Raw genomic sequence first — 26,562 nt, forward strand, 5'->3', positions numbered from 1 at the left:
GCCAGGCGGTTGCATGCTTATGTCAGATTAACAAAATGTAGTGGATAACAAATTGCAGAATCAGTGTTTCAGACATTTGTAGAGTTACTAATACAGTGGCTCTTGAATGCAACTTGCGGCATTATAAGGTGCCTGTCACAAAATGCAGGAATTTAAAACTGATTGGGTTTTTTTTTTTAATGCAATTTCATTTTCTAGGTTATTTTGGACTTGGAAGAGGAGAGGCGAAGACATGCCCAGGACACGGCTGAAGGCGATGACGTGACTTACATGCTGGAGAAGGAACGAGAACGGCTCACACAACAGGTACGGAGAAGTGTGTCTTGGGGTCACACCGCATAGAAACAGCCCCATCTTGTCTATGCTGACCAAAATTGCCCCGTCTCTGCTAGTCCCCACCTGCCCACATTTAGCCCATATCCCTCAGAACCTTTCCTATCAATGTACCTGTCCAAATGTCTTTTAAACGTTGCTATAGTACTGGCCTCTGGAAGCTCATTCCATATTCCCACCACACTCTGTGTGAAGGAAGGAATTGCAGATGCTGGTTTACACCAAAGATAGGCACAAAATGCTGGAGTAATTCGGCGGGACAGGCAGCATCTCTGGAGAGATGTTTCAAATCGAGAAGGAAGACCCTTGAGGGTCTCGACCCGAAACATCACCCATTCCTTCTCTCCAGAGATGCTGCCTGTCCCGCAGAGTTACTCCAGCATTTTGTGTCTTTTAAACACAATCTCAAGGTCTCAACTATGAAACACTAAAACAGAAATTGACAGTAAGCCCAAGAAGAATTGGAAGAGTGAAAAAAGAACAAAGAAGTGCATGTATCCCATTATCTTTTTGGAGGAGACTTGAAATGGTTTAGCGGGTTAGAGTGAGCAAACTTTTTGAAAGATAGTGGGGCACATGCCACATCTAACTGGGTTGTATGATCTAGCCACAGAAGGGTCCTGACTCGAAACATCACCTATCCATTTTCTATAGGGATGTTGCCTGACCCTCTAAGTTACTGCGGTATTTTGTGTCTTTCCGTGATCTAGCCAACGTTAACAAACTCTAGACTTTACTTTAGAGATTTTAGACTTTAGACGTTAGAGATACAGTGCAGAAACAAGCCCTTTGACCCATCCAGTCTGCGCCGACCAGCAATCGCCCCATACGCTTGTACTATTCTACACACTAGAGACAATTTACAATTTTTACCGAACCCAAGTAACCGACAAACTTGCACGTCTTTGGAGTGTGGGAGGAAACCTTAGCACCCGGAGAAAACCCACGTGGTCACAGGGAGAACGTACAAATTCCACACAGACAACCCCCATAGTCAGGATCGCACCCGTAGTCAGGATCGAACCTGAGTCTCGGGTGTTGTAAGGCAGCAACTCTACCAGTTGCACCACTATGCCCCAATTCTAAAATTTTAACTTAATACCAATATTTTTTTTTGCTTTCACCAACAGTCAATGGTAATTAGTGCTGTGAGAGCTTGCTCCACTGGTCTCCACCTCATTCACCACACGTCTTCCCAGTACTGTGATCTCATTCACCGAACCGCTCCCGCAGTGGCTGCAGTGGCACAAGCACAGTTCTTCTACAGTCAGCCACTAAACGGGATCTGATTAGGCCGCACTGTAGTTATGATGTCCAAATGTTACGTTGAAAGTGTTGCCGTTCGTTAACGTTACTTCCCAACTTCTGTATTTCTGTACATGTGGAAGTCCTGAAGTTGAAATGAATTGCTTTTGGTGGTTTTATAGTCATACAGCATGGAGACAGGCCCTTCGACCCAACTTGCCCATGCTGACCAACATGCCCATCTACACTAGGCCCCCCCCCCCCCCCCCCCTGCCTGCGTCTGGCCCCATATCCCTCTAAACCTGTTCTATCCCTGTACCTATCTGAATGTTTTTTTAAACGTTGCACCTGTCTCAACTACCTCCACCAACAGCACGTTCCATACACCCACCATACTTTGTGTGGAAAATAAAGTTACCCCTCGGGTTCCTATTAAATCTTCCCCCCCCCCCCCCTCACCTTACACCTATGCCCTCTGGTTCTTGATTCACCTACTCTGTGCATTTATCCTATCTATTCCACGTGGTCACAGGGAAAACGTGTACAGACAGCATCCAAAGTCAGGATAGAACCCGGGTCTCTGGCGCTGTAAGGCAGCAACCCTACCACTGCGCTACTGTGCTGCCCTTGTCTGCTTCTTGGCCACGCTTTGTCAGAAACCTCCCTAAAACACTGGAAAAGAGAATGTCACAGTCTTTGCTTCTACAGCTATAACATGGATTTCTGGCCATCACAACAGCCCATTGTGTTGTTATTTATTCATTGTCTTTTAGAGAGAAACATGGAAAAAGCTTGTAACGTATTCCCTTACGAGCTGTTTACAATCTGGACTAGCACCTTGCATTACACAAATAGAGCTAGCAACTGCATTATGTAGCAGTTTTAGATGTGATGGAATCTGATTGGAAAAATCTTCTAACTGTATACATTCTTGCGAGACAACTGGAAATAGGAAAAAAAATGTGGCCACTTCAGGAAAATGTTTTGGAAACTGTAACTCTTGGAGTGGTTGAATGAAGACCTTGAAACCCAAGCAGGCCATTATTTTTCATTAATTACAGCAAAGTAACAGCATTCCCTAAATAACTGGAATTGTTTTGTCATTCAGTAAATGATCAAGTTTCTCTTTAAAGAACTGTCATCATTCAATGCCCAGTACATATTTGACTAGCCTATGAGAAAGTAATGATTCTTAAGGAGAAGAAATACCTTCTAACTTTATAATTAACCTCTTCTGTGCTTTTCCACTATGTGAAGACTTTTTGTTTCTGTCTATCTCCATCAACCTACTTTGGTTTAGTTTAGAGATACAGTATGGAAACAGGTCCTTTTGCCCACCGAGTCCACGCCGACCAGCGATCCCCGCACATTAACACTGCCCTACACACACTAGGGACAATTTTCATTAATACCAAGCCAATTAACCTACAAACTTGTACATCTTTAGAGTGTGGGAGGAAACCGGGAGATCTTGGAGTAAACCCACGCAGGTCACTGGGAGAACGTACAAACTCTGCACAGAGAGCACCCGTAGTCAGGATCGAGCCCGGGTCTCTGGCGCTGTAAGGCAGAAACTCTACTGCTGCGCCACCGAGCTCTATCAGATTCATTTAAAATCCTGTGTAGAAAGGAACAGCAGGTGCTGGTTTATACCGAAGATAGACACAAAGTACTGGAGTAACTCAGCGGGTCAGGCAGCATCTCAGGAGAAAAAGGATGGGTGACGTTTCGGGTCGGGACCCTTCTTCAGACCCAGCTCATACAAGAGTGCTTGGATGTTTCAGCAGGACCACCTCCCATTCTCCACTTCCGCACTCCTTTTCTACCAAAAAGAACCTCTGGGAGTCTTACTTAATAATAATAATAATAATAAATACTTTATTGATCCCCTCAGGGAAATTCAGATTTTTTGTCAGCAGCGGTACAATAATAAAGAACACACAACCACAATAAAAAATTTACACAAACATCCACCACAGCATTCATCACTGTGGTGGAAGGCACAGAAATTGGCCAGTCCTCCTCCATTTTCCCCCGTGGTCGGGACCTCCACCTCCGCAGCCATTGCTGCGGGCGTCCAGATGGTAAAGAACAAAGTAAAGTCAAGGTAAGTCCAGGATCGGCTCTTCCCCACCGGAGACCGTGGCTTCAGGATGGTGTAGGCCGCAGGCCGGCGGTCAAAGATTTAAAGTTCCCGCCGCGCCGCAGCCAGAAGCACCGCAGACTGTAGGGCCGGCGGTCGAAGCTCCCCTCCAGGGGTGATGGTAAGTCCATGCCGGACCCACGGTAGAAGTTGTCCGCGGGCCGGCCGATGGAGCTTCTTCTTCCCCCCGGGTCCCCAACGTGAGATCCCGGGCTGTAGACGCCGCACCAGCTGGAGCTGTGCAGACCGCTGCTTCAGGCTGCCGGCTGCCGCGGGCCAGCAAAGCGGAACGCTCCCCTCTGGCGAGCCCCAGCGAGGGCTCACCCGCTCCACTTGGACCCTATGCTTAAGAATGAAATGCAGATGCTGGAAAAATCGAAGGTAGACAAAAATGCTGGAGAAACTCAGCGGGTGAGGCTCCATAGATGCTGCCTCATCCGCTGAGTTTCTCCAGCATTTCTGTCTTACTTGGACCCTATATCATTGCTGTACTGGGCAGTGATCTTCAAAAAGCACTTTAAATGAAATGAAAACTACATGATATTAATCAGCAAAACAGAAAGTGCTGGAGGAACTCAGCGGGGTAGGCAGCATCTGTGGAGGAAATGGATGGACAATGCTTTGGGTTGGGACCCTTCTTCAGACCCTCAATTTGCAAACCAACATCTGCAGTTCCTCGCATCGACATAATATTAAACATTATTCTCCAAGTTTGTGCTTTTATTCAAAATAAACTAATTCCCTTCAAGAAAATATATTTCCTAGAAGACAAGCCCATGACTAAATATTCTGAATATTGAGTTTAGAGATACAGCGTGGAAACAGGCCCTTCAGCCCACTAAGTCTGTACTGAACAACGATTACCTGTACACTAGTTCTATCCTACACACTAGAGACAATTTACAGAAGCCAATTAATCTTCAAATCCACACTTGTTTGGAATATGGGAGGAAACCGCAACCACTCGGAGAAAACCCACGCGTTCACAGGGAGAACGTGCAAACTCTGTACAGGCAGCACCCACAGTCAGGATCGTACCCGGGTCTCTGGGTATATTTATGTATTTTAAATAATATCATGACCCTGATTTAATAGTTTTTGATTTCATTGGTTGCTATGCGACCAGGAGTCTGGAAATCTGTGGCAACAGATTATTCATGGAAGAATGACTCCATATAATACCTTTTGTGATTTGGGTCGATGTTGAGCCACCTGCTGGTGTGATGCAGACACAAATTCAGTGCAGTCTAAACCAGCTTCATTCCTGCAATGGCGGTTTTGGGTGTGTGTGTGTGTGTGTGTGATTCTCATTGCTGCTGAATCAGTTCACATACCAGTCTGAAGAAGGGTCTCGACTCAAAACGTCGCCTTTTCTTTTAAGTTAGCTAATGATTCCTAATGATTCTAATGATCCTAATGATCTAATGATCCTAATGATTCCTAAAGTAGTGGTGAGTATATGGAAGGAACTGCCAGGGGAGGTAGTGAGGCAGGTTCAATAACAACATTTCAAAAACACTTGAACCAGTACACGTATAAGAAAGATTTATAGGGATATGGGCCAAATGCGAGGAAATGGGACTAGCTAAAATAGGACATCTTGATCAGGAGGGACGGGATGGGCCGAAGGGACTGTTTCCATGCTGGGTGTTTATTATTCCAAAATTGTAATCATGTTTTTAACTTTCCTACTAATTATCCTGTGACAGTGTATTAGTTTGTGACACCCTATTGCAATAGTTAAGGTCAGATGTGCACAGAGTCTTGCTCGGGTTAGGGGAATCAAGAACCAAAGGACATCAGTTTCAGGTGAGAGGGGAAAAACTTAATAGGAACCTGAGGGGCAACGTTTTCACTTCGATAATAATGGGTGTGTGGAATGAGCTGCCAGACGAAGTAGTTGAGGCATGCACTATAACAACATTTAAAAGACAGTTGGACAGGTGTATGTAACCGAAGGGTTTGAGGGATGTGGGCTAAACGTGAGTAAAAGCTTAGATGGGATATCTTGGTCGGCATCGACTAGTTGGGCCATAGGACCTGTTTCCATGCTGCATGCTATGACAGATAGCTTTAGTGAAGTGGACAAGGGGACAAGAGTGGAATCTGATGAAGCATTAAAAATATTTAGGGTGATGCACTCGGATGACAATTAACTTTGTGCAGACGAGAACTAAGCTTCCGCCAGTGTGCTGTGTCACAGCTGATTCTTCCATTGTTGAATATAAAAGGCACCCTGATCACGTGGTGATTGGACATGTCTCGCAGCTCAAACTCTTTTGTAGCTAGATTAATAACGTCATTGTTCAATTTCATGGTTGCCTTTCTTGTTAGTATTCAATGTTAAATTATGATGTCCCGCTTTGTTTTCAAACCCCGACAAGTAACCGTAGCAACAGAATAAGCAGTATATGAAACAATACTGAGTGTTTAGTAAAAATATAATTTTTTTCTATTTGAATCTAAAGTCATACTTAACGTTATTCTAATGAACTACTAATCTAGCTGTTCCTGCCCCTCTCTTGTTGGTTTGGTTTCTAACATTCTCCTCAAATGGGCTCAATAGACAATAAGTGCAGGAGTAGGCCATTCGGACCTTCGAGCCAGCACCGCCATTCAATGTGATCATGGCTGATCACCCACAATCAGTACCCCGTTCCTGCCTTCTCCCCATATCCCCTGACTCCGCTACCTTTAAGAGCCCTATCTAACTCTCTCGTGAAAGCATCCAGAGAACCGGCCTCCACCGCCCTCTGAGGCAGAGAATTCCACACTCATAACTCTCTGTGTGAAAAAGTATTTCCTCATCTCTGTTCTAAATGGCTTACCCCTTATTCTTAAACAGTGGCCCCTGGTTCTGGACTCCACCAACATTGGGACCCTGTTTCCTGCCGCTAGCGTGTCCAAACCATTAATAATCTTATATGTTTTGGCTCATTTATAGATGAATCGAAAGATACAGCTGTAGCCTCTCTTTTGTTCGACATTTTAAATAGAAGCCTTGCGATAAGTAACAGAAACAAACACTGATTTTAAAATAGAGATATTTGACAAATAGTAATTTATGTACAGAAGATAAGAAGCGGGCGTGGGCACGGTGACATAGTTAAGCTACTGCCTTACAGCGCCAGAGACCCGGGTTCGATCCTGACAAGGAGGTGCTTGTCTGTACGGAGTTTGTAGGTTCTCCCCGTGATCTGCGTGGGTTTTCCCTGAGATTTTCGGTTTCCGCCAACGTTCCAAAGACATCCAGGTCTGTAGGTTAATTGGCATGACGTAAATGTAAATTGTCCCTAGTGTGTAAGATAGTATTGGCGGACTCGGTGGGCCGAAGGGCATGTTCCGTGCTGTATCTCTAAACTAAACTAAAATCTTGGGAATGGGGGAAATACTGATATATGTACTAAAATATTTGTCTTTTTTTTGTCTCTTCCTTCCCCAAAATACGTATTTATAGCTGGAATTTGAAAAGTTGCAGGTGAAGAGAGTGGAAAAGGAGCAGAAGAAAATGTCCGCGCAGTTGGAAGAAGAACGATCGCGCCACAAGCAGCTAACCGCAGTGTTGGTGAAAGAATGCAAAAAAGCAAGTCATAAGACTGCGGAGGAAGTGCAGAAAGTTGCGGAGCTAAAACTAAAGCTTGAGAAGGAGCTGGCGAGGAGCAGTAAATTGGAGGATGAGTTGATTGTCGAGAAGAGACGGGCCTTGCAGAAGGAAGCCCAAATGGAGAAGCAGCTCTCCGAGTTTGACACTGAGAAGGAGCAGCTGAGGGCAAAACTGAACCGTAAAGAGAACCAAACGCGAGCCCTCAGTGAAGAAGCGGAGCACTTTAAAAAAATGATTGAGGAGCTAAAAAGTGGAGCAGACAACTCTAATAAAGCCGTGGGGAACGAAGTAGGCTTGTCCGAAGGGGCTGGCTCGAATAAAAGCAAAGCGTGCCAAGTAGATTTTCCAGATGTGGAAGTGACGAACAGAAATGACGCAAAGCAGGATCATTGCACATTGTCTAAACCATCGGCGCTTGTTCCACATTTAAACGGGCATTGTGGCACACTTACTTGCAACAATGGTGAAGATCGGTCAACCGACGACAATGAGACGGATGTTTTTTTCCTGAGTAAAAACAAGCCGGCTTCTCCCGCACCCGATCACGTTGTTGAAAACGGAACGGCCGCTGTGACCACTGGTTTGGCCTCGCATCTCGCCGGCGGGAGTTCCCTTTCTCCGAGCAACACGGTCAACTCGTCCGCCGCCTCGTCGGTTTCCTCCTCACCGTGCTCGTCCCCCGTGCTGACGAAGCGACTAATTGGGTCGGCGAGCCCCACCACCGGTTTCCAGTCCTCCTACCAAGCTGGGCTGAATCAAAGGTTCCATGCTGCTCGATTTAAATTCCAAGCTCAAGCAGAGCAAGATCAGCAGACTGGCGGCTTGCAGAGTCCTCCCCCTAGGGATCTGTCCCCCACTACCTTGGACAGCTCAGCTGCCAAACAGTTGGCCCGCAATACCGTGACCCAAGTCCTTTCTAGATTCACAAGCCAGACAAGTACCCTCAAAACTCCAAATAATTCCCCTTTTGGCACTGACTATCGACAGCTGGGCACGTCAACAAAGACGCCAGTCGGTGAGGCCAATCACTCGCCAACGCCCACCAAGGTCTCCAGTCCGCAAAGCCCGCTGATACCCGGTATAAAATCGCCAACAACACCAAGGGTGGATCGAGGGAACCCTCCGCCAATTCCCCCTAAAAAGCCCGGTCTTGCGCAGTCGCCAGCTTCGCCTCATCCGTTGGGGAGAGCCGCCGGAGATGGTGGACCGCTCCAATCCGCAAAGAATGAGCCGAGTACTCCCAACTCCCAACCTCAGCGGTTCTTCAACTGGCGTGAGACAGGGAATCACGAGGATGTTTCATCGTCAAAACCCTCTTCGGACCATAGCCCAGTGACGGGTTCGGGGGATGGCGCTGAGAGGTCACTTCATATTGTCCCAGTGGGGATAGTATCCAATGAACCAAATCCTCCAGCCTCCATGAAGCTCTCAGCAATTTCAATGGATATTTGTAACGCCACAGTGGACCTTCAAAATACATGTGGTATGGATAACAGTTTGATCACCCCATCCAATAAAGAGATTGATATACTTCTACCAACCAGTAGTTAAGCTGTGTACAAATCTGATGTGAGTTGATGCTATTTTTATTCCCTTGATTTTAAGATAATTGCAGTTTTAACTGTCGTTTATTATTTATAGTGCATTTTTGTATTTGCAAACTTTAGCAATTATTCTATTGTAGATTCTCACTTCTTGTTAGTGTTTTTATATTTACCATTGTGTCCTAAATGCAAAGGACGCTGATTTGTAGGTTATAGTGGGTAAAAGTTATTTAAACAAAATGAAATGTAATAAAAATTCATAAATCCCATTTAATAAAATACTTTTAAGTATTGGCAAACATTAGTTAATGGATTGAATCGCTGAATATTCCCCCAAAGTGTTTAGAAATTCCATAGCATATCATAATTGTGGTTTCTCCATTCGCCAAAAAAAAGATAGCAATCACATTTGTCTGAAGAAGGGTTTCGGCCTGAAACGTTGCCTATTTCCTTCGCTCCATAGATGCTGCCTCACCCGCTGAGTTTCTCCAGCATTTTTGTCTACCTAGCAATCACATTTTATTTGTTTATAATACATGTAAAGTTACATTTGTGGGTTCCACAGGGCATAAGTAAAATAGGAGGGTGTTTGAGAGGGAATGAAAATGATATACTTTGTAAATCTGTCTAGAATCATTTTGCTGAGTAAACCAGCCTCCATGTAAGGAATTATGACAGTGCCATCAGGTATAGAGAGGTCTTTCAGTGGACACAGTGAACAAATTGACAACAACTTTGGTTCTTTACTTTAGACTTTAGAGGTACAGCGTCAAAACATGCCCTTCAGCCCACCGTGTCTGCACCTACCAGCGATCACCAGCACACTAGCACTATCCTACACACTAGGAGCAATTTACCATTCTCTACCAACGTCTTTGGAATGTGGGAGGAAACCGGAGCACCCGGAGAAAACCCATGCGGTCACAGGGAGAACGTACAACCTCCGTACAGACAGCACCTGTAGTCAGGGTCGAACCTGGTCTCTGGCACTGTAAGGCAGCAACTCTACCCAAGGGTGGCACTTTGTAATGGAATGGTAAATGAGGGGTGGGACATGTAATGGATGAAAATAGTGATTTCTGTGAAACATCTGATAACGTCACATAACTACATGAATTCAGCCTTCATTATTGTATTGTTATGATGCTTAAAGAAATAATTATTGTGGTGGTTATTAAATGTTTTATTGCGTTGAGTACATTTAAGCCAGTTGGATAAAATATAATGTACTCAGTGAAGACTTCCACTGAACTATATATATTGCCACATTATCTTAGTTAACAAAGTGACCACTTGCTACAGTTATTGTTGGTATTCAATTTTCGTTTGGGAGTTAAATAATTGGACTAGCCCTGTCATTTATGTATTTTTAATGCTCATTCGATTCCTTCATTTCCAAGTACCTGCATATCATGTTTGGGGCAGTCACCAATACATGAGCAACAAATTTAAGTGTCTCTTTAATTTACAAATAGCTCTGCCAAATAGGTTGCAAAGTGATCGATTGTTCTGGTTTACGCCCATTAGTTAATGGGTCATTAAACTTTATTCAGAGTCACTTAAACTATTAGCGGTGTTCAGTGGCAGGTCCTTCCCATGCAGACTTTGAGCAACGGTGCCGCAGCGGTAGAGTTGTTACCTTACATCGTCAGAGACCCGGGTTCCATCCTGATCACAGATGCTGTCTGTACGGAGTTTGTACGTTTCCCACCCCCACCACCCCCCCCCCCCCCCCCCCCCCCCACCCCCCGTGACCTGCCTGGGTGCCCCGTTTTTTTTATCTGGGTGCTCCGGTTTCCTCCCAAACTTCGAAGACGTACAAGTTTGTAGATTAATTAGCTTCGGTAAAATTGTAAATTGTCCCCAGTGTATAGGATTGTGTTTAGTATATGGGTGATCGCTAGTCGGCATGGACTCGGTGGGCCGAAGGGCCTGTTTCCGTACTGTATCTCTAAACTACATGCAGTAATAACACATGAGTTCCAACAGCTTGTTTAAAATAAATATTCAGTGTAACTGGAAGCCAGTATACAATAGGGAGATGAAATCTATGATATGTAGGAGACATTATCAACACTAAGAAGATACTATCATGTTTTTTGAAATGAACCTATAAAACAATATTTTTCATTTTTCTTTACAAAACCCCTTGATGAAAATCATGTATGTATTTTGTGGGGTCTTCCTATTCCCATGTGCATTCTTATGATTAAAATGGCGGAAGGTTCACCTCTGGCTCTCTACCACAGATATGAAGGTGGAGCTTCTTCAGATTACCCAGTGCAATTATGGAGTCGTGGGATTTCCTGAACTCTACATGAAGCGAGATAAGACCCATCAAATTCCCTGCCAGTGGGAACCCATCTTGATGGCTCATAGAATCATAGTCACACAGCATGGAAACAGACCCTTCTACGCAACCTGCCCACAACGACCAACATGTCCCATCTACACTAATCCCACCTGCCTGTTTTCGGCCCATATCCCTCTATAAAGCTATCCCATCCATGTACCTGTCTACGTGTTTCTTAAATGTTGCAATAGCACCTGCCTCAACTACCTCCTCCAGCAGTTTGTTCCATACCCCTGCCATCTTTTGTGTGAAAAAGTTAACCCTCTTATTCCTATTAAATCTTTCCCTACTCACCGTAAACCTATGTCCTCTGGTTCTTGATTCCCCGACTCTGGGCAAGAGACTCTATGTGCCTACCCGATCTAGACCTGTCATGATAGCCTCTCAATTATGGTTTAAGAAAATTATTTTTGATTAGCTGTATCTCCATTCCTTACCGCCCTGACTACCTGTGATGCTACCTTCAGCAAACTATACACATGTATATTTTTTATGAAGACCCTGCTCTGGTTCAGCTTTCCAAATTGCAACATCTCACACTTATCTGAATTAAATGCCATGAGCCGTTCCTCAGCCCACCTGCCCAGAAAATCAAATTCCCATTGTAATTCATAACCATCTTCACTGTCATCCATACATTTACTCGTGTTATCTAACCCAGGCAGCAATAGAACAAAAATGTGGTTAACACTCAATATTACAAAGTCTATCGACTTGAAATTCTCAGAAAACTTACCCAGCCATGTAAAGGTCCTTTGACAGATATTCTGGCTCATCCCTGACTAAACCTTGGAACTAAATCCTTTCGATTAAACTAGGTAACAACCCCTAGGTGCTGGTTTACCCCAGAGAATGCTGGAGTAACTCAGCGGCTCAGGCAGCATCTCTGGGGGAAAAAAGGAATAGATGACGTTTTGGGTCAAGATCCTTCTTCGGTCTCAACCCAAAACGTCACCTATTCCTTTTCTGGGTTGTGTCATAAACTGTGGCATGGTTGGTGGCATTCTGAAATCGAGCATTATGTGGGCTCTGGTTCACATTTAAAATGGACTTACTGAAGAAGGGTTCCAACCTGAAACGTCACCTGTTCGTTTCCTCCAGAGATGCTGCCTGACCCATTGAGTTACTCCAGCATTTTGGGTCTATCTTCGGAACAACCTTTGGTAGTTCTGATGCCCTTGGAGTATGAAGTTACTGGGTTAAAAGATGTGGGGGGAATAGAGTAACACTTAAGTATTAGGTTTCCAAAGAAGAGTTAAATGTCTTAAATGTCTGAGCCCTCTCAAAATGTCTGAGTCTTCTGTGTTTGTTTTTAATGATCTGTTCTGCAGCAACCATTTAAAAATCAGTTGACATCGGGGAACTAGCAGTTTGGACTCCAGTGATATCATCATCTTGGCTGCATGAACTGCAATTGTGGGAGACCCAGAGGAACTTGCGTCATCTCGTCCTGCGTCTTGGCTGGCCGTCAGCATTTAAAATTCTACCAGTATATGGAAGCAGTGTCCATATTCCTCCAGCTTTACTCGGCAGCAGCAGCACCATCTACGATCAAGGTCTTCTCCGGGATCACACACGTTCTCAGCTGACTTGCTGACTTCTGCAATGTGTTGGAAAATTCAGCAGTTGACATGTGAAAGGGAGCAGAAGAGAGAAATGCTTTACAAAGGCACCCCCTGAACTAGTTCAGAAAACATTATGATAAGTGAACAGAACATTTGTGACGTGATTGACTTGCCTTGCTGTGATTGATCTATCCCAGGTGGTCAAGCATTGCTTTATGGAGACATTCTACGCGCTGATCCCAAAGGGACATATTCCACTTTCACAAAAATGTGACTGATAAGTGGACTCTCCGATTAGTACAATATTCATGCGTTCTAGGAGCAGAATTACGCCATTCGGCCCATCAAGTCTACTCCGCCATTCAATCATGGCTGATCTATCTTTCTGTCTCAACCCCATTCTCCTGCCTTCTCCCCGTAACCCCTGACACCCGCACTAATCAAGAATCTGTCAATCTCCACCTTAAAAATATCCATTGGCTTGGCCTCCGCAGTCGTTTGTGATAATGAATTCCACAGATTCACCACCCACTGACTGAAGAAATTCCTCATCATCTCCTTTCTAAAGATACATCCTTTTATTCTGAGGCTTTGGCCTCTGGTCCTAGACTCTCCCACTAGTGGAAACATCCTCACCACATCCTGTTGCTTGATGCATGGTTTAACATATCAATATTTTAGGGTGCATTTTTAAAATCCAAGGAGACTTTTTTTAAATTACTTATTTTCTCAAAGCTGTGTAGACTGTCCAATAATACTAGTGAAAATGAAATCAGAGGTGTAATATGATTGGCGTGGACTGAAGAGTCTATTTCCACACCCTATCTCTAAAGTCGAAAGACTGAACTGAAGTGTCAATAAACCCAATTAATGCAGTTGGCTGTCTTGCACACCAGATGCTGATCTGAAGAAGGGTCTCGACCCGAAAAGTTGTCCATTCCATCTACCCAGAGATGCTGCCTGTCCCGCCGAATTACACCAGCGTTGGGTGTCTATCTTCAATGGTTCTGAGAACTGTTTCTGTGAAATAGTTGGGAATGCTTCAAAGGGTATGCTGGAGGCGTTGCCTTGTGGCGCAGTGGCAGAGTTGCTGCCTCCCAGCGCCAGAGACCCAGGTTCGATCCTGACCGTAGGTGCTGCCTGTATGGAGTTTGTACATTCTCCCAGTGACCACGTGGGTTTTCTCCAGGTGCTCCTAGATTCCTTCCACATTCCAAAGACGTGCAGGTTTGTAGGTGAATTGGCTTCTGTAAATTGTGTGTAGAATAGAACTAGTGTATTGGTGATTGGCATGGACTCAGTGGGCCGAAGGGCCTCTATCCACGCTGTATCTCTAAAACTAAAAGTAAATATTCTGTCAGTAAATCTGGAACTTAGAAAGGTAAACTAATAGAAGGTTACTAAGAGTGGTTTCTAAGAGTGACTGGGACTGGGCTAATTCAGGGCCATTTGCAGGAAGTCCTTCATACTAAGAAATGATCATGAAAATGATTGAGGAACTATAGACATGTTGAATGCAGATGTTAAATACTTTTGTCATATTGAAGAACTGACAGTGCTGATATCATTTTAAATTGAAGGAAAAGTTAATTAGTTGCAGAAGAATAGGTCAATATACTCCAGTTAGCAACATGCATGCTCATAAGTAGACCCTGGAATTGAGTTGCAGTGCAGCTAATCACCTGAGCACTTCTGGCATTATAAGCTGCTGAGGGAAAGGTTGAACAGCTTATGGAGGTTTTTAGAATTATTTTATAATTGCTGCCTCAAACATGCCACCATTAGGCTTAAAAATTTGTTTTTCTTCAGGGATTAAAAAGACGATTGCTACCATGCAGAGGCAATAAATTAAGATGGCGTGATGTAGGTGAAAGCAGGGAGATGGATAGTGATGGAGGATTGAGAGAGGTAGGAAGTTGTGACTGTTAATGAATTTAGTATAGTTTATTGTCACATGTATCGAGGTACAGTGAAAAGCTTTTGTTGTGTGCTAATCAGTCAACGGAAAGACAATACATGATTACAATCGAGACATCTACAGTGTACAGATACATGATAAAGGCAATAACGTGAATAATGTTCAGTGCAAGATAAAGTCCAGTAAAGCCTGATCAAATATAGTCCGAGGCTCTCCAATGAGTGTATAGTTGCTCAGGACTGCTCTCTAGTTGTTGGTAGGATGGTTCAGTTGCTTGATAGCAGCTGGGAAGAAACTGTCCCAGAATCTGGAGGTGTGCGTTTTCATACCTCTACTTTTTGCCGAGGGGAGGAAGCAGCCAGGGTGCGGCTCGTCCTTGATTGTGCTGCTGGCCTTGCCGAGGCAGCGTGAGGTATAAATGGAGTCAATGGAAGGGAGGTTGGTTTGTGTGCTGGTCTGGCCTGTGTCCATAATACAGGAGTTTTTGTTTGTATTCTGCAATAAACGACACTGAATTCATCCATGAATTCCACCAGCAGTAATTTTTACAATGCTCGTTAAATTAAATTCAGAATGTTCAATTTTACTCTCTTTGGAAAGAAGTATGGCTTGGCACAAATTTTATCCAAACCTATTAAATCTGAAATGGGAAGGCTAGTCGATTTTGTGTTTCAGCGGCTCATGGTTGGGAATTAAGCCGACAAAGGTGACTGTTATTTGTGCGGTTTGTGGCATTGAAAAAAATTAGAAAGCACTGTACATTTTAAACTTTATTGAATATTCTTGTGGGATTTGTATAATGCAATTCATTTTCAAATTGACGCTAACTCCTTGGGCAGCAGAAGACAAGAGGTCTCGCTAGAGTTGACATGAATCAATGAAACTGGTATCGACCAAAATCGCTCTAAATTGTACATGGATGCATATGATTTGAATTAATTTGTCCAATTAATTAAATCTAACAATGAGGACTAAGCGCTATGGAAGAAATGCAAATCTCTTCACCACTCTGAGAAGCAAGTGATTTTATGATTCTTGTAAACCTATTACCTTTTTAATACCTTACAATTACAGATTGCTTCAAGTTAATTTACAAAAGTTATTTTAATACAAGCCATCTATTATAACTCTGGATTTTTGATAACTGGGAATTGCACACAGTTGGCTTAAAATTAATGTTAATTACTCCACATTTAACGTAACTCTACTGAGAATAGATGAAACCTGCCCTGTTACTCGCTAGCCTTGCAGCTTATCTCGTCAACTACGTCCAACTGGAAACACTACAAAGTTCACAAGTATGTCTGTATTGAGACTGGAAGCATGTGAACCCACAGTGTTATCTTCCTCTCGTTCTTGCCAACTATCATTACGTAGAGAAGATGGACACAAAATGCTGGAGTAACTCAGCAGGACAGGCAGCATCTCTGGAGAGAAGGAATGGGTGACGTTTCGGGTCAACCTGGAAAAGGGTATGAAGAAGGGTCACGACCCGAAACATCACCCATTCCTTCTCTCCAGAGATGCTGTCTGTCCCGCTGAGTTACTCCAGCATTTTGTCTATTTTCGGTGTAAACCAGCGTATGCAGTTCCTTCCTACGCATCATTATGTAGAGGTTCTTTCAATCATTATTCCTGAGTTGTCAAAATTGTTCCTCTCTACTTCCCTTCTCACAATACTTTCCAAAATAGATTACGAAAGCCTTTTGAATGTCTTTGAATATTTCCTTGTTTTACATGTGGCCAGTGTGCATGGACTAAATTAACATCATAAGAATTAAATTAGAAAATGACCTCCAGCACTAGAGGTCATCGCCTCAGAATTAAAGGACGTTCTTTGACGAAGGAGAAGAGGAGGAATTTCTTTAGTCAGAGGGTGGTGAATCTGTGGAATTTGTTTGCCACAGAAGGCTTTGGAGGCAGTCAGTGGTTATATTTAGGACAAAGATAGATAAATTCTTGATTAGTACGGGTGTCAGAGGTTATGTGGAGAAGGCAGGAGAATGGGGTTAGGAGGAAGAAATAGATCAGCATCATGATTAAATGGCGGAGTAGGCTTGATGGGCCGAGTGGCCTAATTCTGCTCCTATTACTTATGATCTTATTATCCCATGAAATTAAACAACAGTGCAGATAACATTTAGCATTTTCTTGCATCCGTATATATATTTTGTGTATGTTACATATGTAAGTAGATACATATATTTAAACAAACAAGCAGCAAACAAAAGGTGAATGGTTGATGTATATTATTTTTAAAGAAAGATAATTCTGAACGAGTGTTTAAAAATTTGTGGTCTTTGATTTTCCACCTCAAAAAGTAGCTGGCTTTCCTGGAGTATATAGTGGTAACTAGCATTTCTTGAAAGAAATGTATCCATCTTTATACTGGTATTTAAGTAATCTATGCTGCAGCCAAATGCTCTGATAACAACAAGGATGTTACATATTGTAGCTTTTCCACTCATTGTGTGGGTTAAACCTATTCTCTGAATCAAATCAATTTATTCTGCTATCGGTAGTAAAGAAAGCAAACTCAATGCGAGCATTTCTTTCAAGAGGGCTTGTGTACAAAAATGTACAAGAATGATCCCAGGAATGAGTAGGTTAACCTATGATGAGCGTTTGTCGGCACTGGGCCTGTACTCGCTGGAGTTTTGAAGAATGAGCGGGGACCTCATTGAAACCTACAGAATAGTGAAAGGCTTGGATCGAGTGGGTGTGCAGAGAATGTTTCCACTAGTGGGAGAGTCTAGGACTAGAGGTCACAGCCTCAGAATTAAAGGAGTTTATTTTAGGAAGGTGATGAGGAGAAATCTCTTTAGTCAGAGGTGGTGAATCTGTGGAATTCTTTGCCACAGAAGGCTGTGGAGGCCAAGTCAGTGGATATTTTTAAGGCCGAGACAGATTCTTGTTAGTGCAGGTGTCAGAGGTTATGGGGAGAAGGCAGGAGAATGAGGTTAGGAGGGAGAGATGGATCTGCCATGATTGAATGGCGGAGTAGACTTGATTGTCCGAATGGCCTAATTCTACTCCTATTCCTTATGATTATTTTACATGAATGCAACAAACTCAGCTGATAAATGTCTGTAAATAGCACGTGCATCTAAGATTTAGACAAATGCCGCAACTCAAATTTACTTGAGGTGTATCAGATGCGTTTATTATTTGCTGCTTTAGATTTAATTTCTACTGTAACTTCGGGGGACGGGGTGGGGTTTAGGAAAAGCTCAATGGAACTGCCTGCTCTAGTAAATCAGAGCTACTTGACCTTTGAAAGATATGCATTCAATTTATTTTGTCTTCATGTACTAAGTAACGAATATGTGTTAATCGCAATTTTTAGGAAACAAATTTTGATATGTATTTTTTTTTTTGAGATATGATTTTTTTGTAATCTTTTCCTTAAACAAAACTGCTGCCAAGATTTATTTACCATACCACTTGAGTCATGACAAACTATATATTTACCAGTCTGAAGAAGGGTTCCGAGTCGAAACATCACCTGTTCCTTTTCTCCAGAGATGCCGCCTGACCCGCTGATTTGCTCCAGCACTTTGTGTCTATTTTAAGTATTTTATCAATTTCTGCATGCAAGAATTGATGTACATAAACTCTGTATTGTTCCTAATTTGCATTATTGTTTGTGAATAACAAACCAAATCGAAAGCTTTTTGGTTCCATTTCTGGATATTGAAAACAGTGCTGAAATCAACTGATTATCTGCAGGTTTCATTCAAGAATAGCGGACCTTAATCTTCATTCACCCATCTCTCTATGCGTTGGTGGGTAAGACCAGAGTAACTGAGCTATACTGAGCAGGAATGACCCCTGTAAGCTATCTGATTGATGTCTGCGTGACAGAAATTTCCCCCAAGGATTAGATAACCAGCCAGGCATCCTATTCCTTAGTAATTGGCAATTCTTGGGAGCCACATACAACTCTGGGTCATAGAGTCTTACGGCATGGAAACAGGCCCTTCGACTGAACTTGCCCACGCCAACCCACATGTCCCATCTTCACAAGCCCCACCTGCCTGTGTTTAACCCATGTCCCTCCAAACCTGTCATATCCATATACCTGTCTAATTGTTTCTTAAACGTTGTAATGGTCCCTGCCTCACCTACCACCTCTGGCAGCTCGTTCCATAAACCCACCACCCTTTGAATGAAAAAGTTACCCCTCAGATTCCTATTATGTTTTTTCCCCCTTCTCCTTAAACCTATGTCCTCTGGTTCTCGATTTCCCCTACTCTGGGCAAGAGATTCTGTGCATCTACCCGATCTATTCCTCTCATGATTTTACACACCTATAAGATCACCCCTCATCCTCCTGAGTCCCAGACTGCTCAACCTCTCCCTATAGCTCAGACCCTCGAGTCCTGGCAACATCTCCGTAAATCTTCACTGTACCCTTTGCAGCTGGACAACATCTTTCCTACAAACGGTGCCCAGAATTGAACACATTGTAAATCGTCCCTAGAGTGTGGGATAGTGCTAGTGTGCAGGGGTGATTGTTGGTTGGCATGGACTGGGTGGGCCGAAGGGCCTGTTTCCATGTGGCATCTCTAAAGTCTATAGAACACTATGCTTACTACACATTAGCATGTGGAGGCATTCCTTAAACATGTCCTGGTGGTGAAAAATCATTGCAATATTTGTCCCTCTGTATACCGACGATAAATCAAAAGGTAGGTTGCTCTTGATATGAATCATTGTGTTTTAACATTGCCTTTTGAAGCAGATTACATGTTAATATTGCTTCAGTAGAACAATACTGCAATATTGCTCACAGTGCAACATAATGTAATGCTTCCAAGTCACAGCTTAATTGGTTAGACCAATTAGTATTTTTATTTTAAAATCTTATATGACAATATATTTTTAATAATTTATAAGCAATAAACATGTTTTTGATACAGTAGAATCGGTATTTTTTCCATACATTCGATGTACTTTGTAACTAAAAATGTTATTTCTTTTTGTACTTTATTTACAAACTTCTAAATCCAAAGCTGCTCTCTCTTAATAGGGGTTTGTTTGTACTGCTGGGATATTTCACGTAATTCAAAGTGCAACTTCTATGTGCCTTTTGAATCCGCATGTTGTAAATTTTAAAAATGTATAGGTATTGCATATTTACATTTGATGGTAAATACAATTAATAAACATAGATTTCTTACCAAGAGGTCTTGCATCTCATTGACGTTTTCCTCATCGCAAGCATTTCAGTCAACAAATACCTGCATACATACTGGAGATAAATAGCAGGCACGGTGGCTCAGCGATAAAGCTACCTCCCTTACAGCGCCGGAGACCCGGGTTCAATCCTAACTACGGGTGCTGTCTTTACGGAGTTTGTACGTTCTCCCTGTGACCACATGGGTTTTCTCCGAGATCTTCGGTTTCCTCCCACACTCCAAAGACCTACAGGTTAGTAGGTTAATTGACTTGGTATAAAATGTAAAATTGTCCCTAGTGGGTGTAGGGTCGTGTCAATGTGCGGAGATCACTGGTCGGTGCAGACTCGGTAGGCTGAAAGGCCTGTTTCTGCACTGTATCTCTAAACGAAACACAGGAGACTACAGGTGCTGGAATCTTGAGTGAAAATAAGCTTCTGGAGGATGCTCAGTGGGTCAGGCAACATCTATAGTGGGAAATGGCCAGACTGTGCTTTTGGTCAGGACCTTTCTTCAAGACCATCGTGAAGAAGGATTCCAACCTGAAACTGTCTTTTTTAATTTAGTTTAATATGGAGATACAACGCGGTAACAGGCCCTTACAACCTAATGGTGTGAACATTGAATTCTCAAATTTTTGGTAATTAACTTGCAAACACCCCCACCCCCTCCCTTTTCCCTTGCTCTTCCCTGTGCCCCACCTGGATACACATCCATTTCTCCCTTCCCCTTCCCGCAATCTCCTTCCACCTATATTTCTTCCTCTGGCCTCACATTTCAATTATATTCTATTATCTCCTTTTCTCACTTTTCTATTGTCTTTTTGACTCTGGTCTTTGTCCAAGGTCCAATCCATTTCCCATTCACTTGTATCCACCTATCACTTGCCAAACATCCTGCCCCTAACTCCCAGCTGTCTCCCTCCCTCAGAATTTTGGTTTTGATTTTCACTTTTAATCTACAAGCCCATTTATTGTGAAATATACTCTTGTAGTTGTCCAAATTGCTAGCTTTTCAAATGGTGTTGATTATCCACTAACCTTTCATCTTCGTGCCTCAGGATTTAAGTCATAAGACTTTGCTGAGAAGAATTCTGCATAAAATGAGTGGGCACCTTAAATCTGTTTCCAAGTACATACAAGTACTAAAAGTTGCACCTTATTCAGCATTGAGTTTATACACTATGAAATGATTCCACGCTGGTGCAATAGAGGATTTACGTTAGACACAGCATGGAAACAGGCCCTCTTGGCCCGCTGAGTTTGCGCTGACCAACGATAACCCATACACTAGTTCTATCTTACACACCAGGGGCAATTAACCAACAAATCTGCACGTCTTTTGTACGTGGGAGGAAACCAGAGCACCTGGGGAAAACCCACGAGGTCACAGGGAGAACGCACAAACTCTGTACAGACATCAGCTGCAGTCAGGATCCAAGCCAGGTCTACAGCGCTGCAAGGAAGCATCGCTACCGCTGTGCCACCCTATTTGAACTGAACATGTTTAGTGCAAAGCATGGTTTACCGTTATAATGAACTTCCTCTTTGGGAACACTATAAGCTGTCGACAGACACGAGAGATAGTCTTGAGCAAAGAACAAACAGCGGCACAGTGGTGCGGCAGGTGGAGCCGCTGCCTCACAGCGCCAGAGACCTGGGTTCCATCCCATCTCTGCTGCTGTCTGTGTGAAGTTTGCATGTTCTCCCTGCGACCACGTGGGTTTCCTCCAGCAGCTCCGGTTTCCTCACACATTTCAGGTCAGAAAACCTTCCACAGACACCTGGGTTTGAAGATGGATCCTGCCCCAAGTCATCACCTCTCCATGTTCTCCAGGGATGCTGCCTGACCCGCTGTGTTACTCCACCACCTTGTGTCTTTTTCTCTTTGTTATAAAGTCAGCTGGATAAACCTCGCTGACATTCCTCGTCCAAAGAATGTTCCAAATACCGATTCAGAGACATCCTGTTCATGCTGCTTGTGATCAGTGAACTTTGCTATCAGCCAATACCCACTCCACATACAGCATCATCTTCAAAGTGTCTAAATTAGGTTTAGTGGATATTTCCTAATGTGTGGTTGGTTGCTAAGTACAATCGGCTTTTAAGGGGAGGAACTATATTCTCTATAAATCACGTGTTCTGACTGTGATCCACATTCAGAAGCTCCTCTGATTTCCTCGTGGTGAGTTTTACCATTTAGATATGTACTAAGTTGTGTCAAAGCATCTAGCATAATTAATAACATATGAAACAGGTTTAAAAATCTCTTAGCACTCTGTCCGATGTCAAATGTTTGAATTTGAGATGTTCAATGGGATATTAGAAGCAGGAGCAAGCATGCAGGTACAGCAGGCCTTTAAAAGACAGCTAATTGCATGTTGGCCTGCAAAACGAGAGGATTTGAGTACAGGAGCAAAGAGGTCCTTCTGCAGTTGTACAGGGCTCTGGTGAGACCACACCTGGACTATAGTGTGCAGGTTTGGTCTCCAAATTTGAGGAAGGACATTCCTGTTATTGAGGGAGTGCAGCGTAGGTTTACAAGGTTAATTCCCAGGATGGCGGGACTGACATATGATGAAAGAATGGAGCGACTGGGCTTGTATTCACTGGAATTTAGAAGGATGCGAGGGGATCTTATAGAAACATATAAAATTATTAAGGGATTAAATTCTGGAAAAACGCTCCCACACCAACGATAAAAATGTGGATTTCAAATATGTCTGAAATGTTACACCTGGAAGACATGAGATTCCTCCTAGCAGGCAAAGCAGACCATTTCCAAAAGATTTGGTCTCCATTTATCGACTTATTATAAGTATAGGGTGCAACATAACTTTGAAAATAAATGGTTTCAGGACCTGGTGAGGGGTGTGTAAAGATACGAAGTAGGTATATCCCTTTTATCTTATTTTCCTTATATCTTTTGTTCTCTATTTTTCTCCCTTTGTTTTTTCTTTTTCTTTGATTTTCTTTTTATCTCCTCTTCAGGTTTTACGTTTCTACGGGTCCCTCTCGATCGCTCTTTCACGCACTTACTATCCCATCTAATACTCTCTACTTTCCTTCTTTTTAAAGCTTAAACTAAGAAGTGGTACAGGAAATGTATTATGTTATTTTTGGGTTATATCGCTGTAATGTACATGTAATGTACATTACTTCTATTTAATATTTTTTTTTAATTAAAAAATTATTAAGGGATTGGACACGCTAAATGCAGCAAACATGTTCCCAATGTCGGGGGTCCAGAGCCAGCCATGAGTTGTGAATTTGTTTAGGAAGGCACTGCAGATGTTGGTTTATGCCCGTGATAGACTCAGAATGCTGGAGTAACTCAAAGGGTCAGGCAGCATCTCTGGAGAAAAAGAATGTGACGTTTTGGTTGGAACCCTATCCAGTAGGTCCATTTTAAATGTGACCCAGACCCCTCAAGATGTTCTATTTCCGAATGACTCCATTCAACCCCCAGTACATGACACTAACTGAGGTACAATGCCAACACCAGCACTTGTGAATCCCAACCTCCAACCTCCAAATTATTATTCCGATGCAGGAATCAAGTAAGACTTGCTTCTACTCCAGTTTAGTGGGTTATGTGATAGCGGCTTGGCTAAGAGTATGTAGTCTAAAGAAGGGTCTCGACCCGAAACGTCGCCAATTCCTTAGATGCTGCCTCTCCATAGATGCTGCCTCACACGCTGAGTTACTCCAGCATTTTGTGTATGTAGACTCTTCCGTGCAAGGGGCAGGGAGATGGGTAGTTAATGAGAGAGTACACTCCTTCCTCTGCTTACAGGGGACCTCTGTCCACTCCAGAAGCATGGGTGCATGGTTCTCAATGTCAAATAAGGACACAAAGCGTTGGAATAGCTCAGGTGGTCAGGTAGTATCTCTGGAGACCATGGCTAGGTGACATTTCGGATCGGTACCCTTCTTCAGAAACGCCACCTATCCGAGTTCTCCAGAGGTGCAACCTGATCCACCGAGTTACTCCAGCACTTTGTGACTTATTTTTTAAACTGGCATCTGCGATTCTTTGTTTCTCACAACATTTATGGCTGCAATCTTTTATTCCCCCTGCTTAGAGTTCTGAAATTATTACGCAAGATCAGATCCTTGAAGGAACGTGACCAAGTCAACGCAGGTGTTGGTCGGGGATGGGTAACATTTGGAACACACTTGGTACAAGAATTTTTAATATTAAGTCTGTTTATGTTCAACATTGAATTGAATTGAATTGAATCCTTTATTTGTCATTCTGACCTTACGGTCTGAACGAAATGTCGTTGCCTGCAGCCATACATATAATAATAAACAACACACAATAAACACAAATTAACATCCACCACAGTGAGTTCACCAAGCACCTCCTCACTGTGATGGAGGCAAAAGTCTTAGGGTTGCTGTCTCTTCCCTCCTCTTCGCCGAGACGATACCCCACCGGGCGATGGTAAGTCAGTCCCGCGGTTCAAGATCCGCGACCCGGGGGTGGTCGAAGCTGCCGCCCTCCAGTCTAGCGGACGCAGTTGTTGCCACGGGAGCTCCGGAAAACAGGCATCAACCTGTGACCCGCGAGCTCCCGACGATGTCATCCACTGGCCCGCGGCCGAGCCCCGGATTCAGGTCGCCGCCGCCTCTGCCACCGGAGCATCGTCTCCGCCCCGCACCGGGCTGCCCACACGGGAGCGTCTCAGCCCCGCACTGGGCCGCCCTCACGGGAGCGGCTTCCAGCCGGGAGCCGGGCCGCCCACACGGGAGCGCCTTGTTTCCCTCACCATCTCTGCACCCCCTTATCTCCAGCTGTGCACCCCCTTATCTCCAGCTGTGCACCCCCTTATCTCCAGCTGTGCACCCCCTTATCTCCAGCTGTGCGCCACCTTATCTCCAGCTGTGCACCCCCTTATCTCCAGCTGTTTCATCCAACGCTATCCGTTAATATCCCAATTCTTTTCTCCCTCATGCCTACCTTGCTTTGCCTTGATGGATGGATGAAGGAATGGATGAAGAAATGGATGAATGGTTGGACCAAATGTTTCATGTATTTTGTGTTTTTATGACTTGGCAGATAAATAAAGTTCTATCGTATCGTATAATTAATAACTCTGTGGTCTCCCTTCAGCTGATGAGGATACCAAATCCTCTGTGTGTGAAGTAATTGGGATTGAATCTGACCCAGAAGATCTGATATCCTTCTGTGCCCAGCCTGGATGGAGAACACATCACCGGAAATATCTGATTCCTTTAATAGCTGAAGTCAAAAAGTTGCTACGTCCAAGCTATGAACAATTTACAGCCACGGGAAATGTTGCCCAGATTTCCAGTCCGACAACTCGGGGTTCTAGAGGATCGATGCCTTTAAAACAATGGGTAATATCCACTAAAAACCCGAGAATTAAATTGCCATCCGTGGTTACCAACAGAAATAATGATTTGCTTCAACCCAGCACTTTGAATCTGTATAAACATCTCAAGGTCCTTCATGGGTGTTTTACCAGAGAGAAATTATGCACTACTGCAAGAAGGCTTAAGGAAAGACTAATGAACAACCACAGGTCAAACATCACTGCAAATATTTCAGCCACTGCTACAAAGTACCCTGAAGCAGCAATCTTTATCCATGCCAATGATGGGCCAACTAAGGCTTCTGCTAGGAACGAAGATGTGAGCCATTCAGCCCCTCGTCCCTCTACTAGAAACTCCTCGGTGAGTCCCACTAGATGTCACCGGACTCCTACCATCGAGAACGCTGATGGGTCCTGGATAACTTTAGCAAGGAACCCTAAGTTAAACATCAACAGAAAAGTGTCGGCAACCATCGATAGGAACCCTTGGGGAATCATCTCAAGAAACCCTGTGCTAACGTCTACTCAGAAGGCAAGAACAACCAACCAAAATCCTTCGATGGTGGCCAGCGAAAAGCCAAGAACGACTGCTGGTCGCAACTTGTTGTTAATTGCCACTAAAAACCCCAACATTTTCCTCATTAAAAACTCGGCAAACAGAAACCCAAATAACATCATCAGGAACACTTGCACTGTCACCACTCAAAACCCCAACGTGACCACAGTTCAGAAACTCAACCGGAGATGCAGTGGAAGCATCGCCTGGGCCTCTCGTCCACCATCCAAGATGGCCGCAGCTCAATATCCTCCTAGGAACACCGCACGAAAACGCGGAGGGGTCCTTCTTCAACATTCCAATTGGATCAGCATGAAAACTCACAGCGGGAGCATTGTTCGAGGCCCCGGTGGAGAAGTGAATAACATCACCAGCGCAAATACCAACAAAATCATCATTCAAAGAACCAAGGTGCACGTAATCAGAAAACGTGGCAGGATGGCCATTCAAAAATCTGCAATCACCACCATTAGAAATGTCAACATCATCAATACCTGTTTGACCCTCGGTTAGAAGGCAAAGAAAATTCAACATTCTACGTTTGGTAGATTGCCTGTGATTGATTTGTCCTTTTACCATCTGGACGCCCGCAGCGATGGCTGTGGAGGGTGGAGGTCCCGACCACGGGGGGGAATATGGAGGAGGACTGGCCAATTTTTGTGCCTTCCACCAAAGTGATGAATGCTGTGGTGGATGTTTGTGTTCAATTTTTATTGTGTATTGTGTGTTCTTTATCATTGTACCGCTGCTGACAAATTCATTTCACTTGCGCTTTATGTG

The 26,562-nt window shown here is 43.6% G+C and overlaps 2 protein-coding genes across 5 annotated transcripts in view; both read left to right on the forward strand.

Moving 5' to 3' along the window:
* Positions 1-13,710, forward strand: part of cttnbp2nl (CTTNBP2 N-terminal like) — a 56,208-nt gene extending 42,498 nt beyond the window's left edge. For 2 of the 4 annotated variants that reach the window (XM_033042805.1, XM_033042807.1), the window contains exons 4-6: positions 199-306; positions 7,179-8,894; positions 12,554-13,710. In XM_033042805.1, the coding sequence (XP_032898696.1) occupies positions 199-306; positions 7,179-8,876 (1,806 nt within the window). In that variant the 3' untranslated portion in view covers positions 8,877-8,894; positions 12,554-13,710. Of the gene's footprint in view, positions 1-198; positions 307-7,178; positions 9,169-12,553 lie in introns of those variants that run through there. The other 2 variants (XM_033042808.1, XM_033042806.1) reach the window with 2 other exon arrangements.
* A 10,261-nt stretch (positions 13,711-23,971) lies between these two features.
* LOC116986611 lies at positions 23,972-26,345 on the forward strand. The gene is made up of 2 exons (XM_033042193.1): positions 23,972-24,066; positions 25,004-26,345. Exons 1-2 carry the CDS (start codon positions 24,042-24,044, stop codon positions 26,293-26,295), a joined length of 1,317 nt encoding a protein of 438 aa, XP_032898084.1. The 5' UTR covers positions 23,972-24,041; the 3' UTR covers positions 26,296-26,345.
* The last annotated feature ends 217 nt before the right edge of the window (positions 26,346-26,562 follow it).

Source organism: Amblyraja radiata, chromosome 24 (assembly GCF_010909765.2).
Source record: "Amblyraja radiata isolate CabotCenter1 chromosome 24, sAmbRad1.1.pri, whole genome shotgun sequence".
Classification (NCBI taxonomy): Eukaryota; Metazoa; Chordata; class Chondrichthyes; order Rajiformes; family Rajidae; genus Amblyraja; species Amblyraja radiata.

Excerpts from the sequence above, each read along its gene's own strand:
- LOC116986611 (XM_033042193.1), top strand. The coding sequence starts at position 24,042 with ATGGGTAACATTTGGAACACACTTG. Across the intron at positions 24,067-25,003 it reads TAACATTTGGAACACACTTG|CTGATGAGGATACCAAATCC; the intron begins GTACAAGAATTT and ends GTCTCCCTTCAG.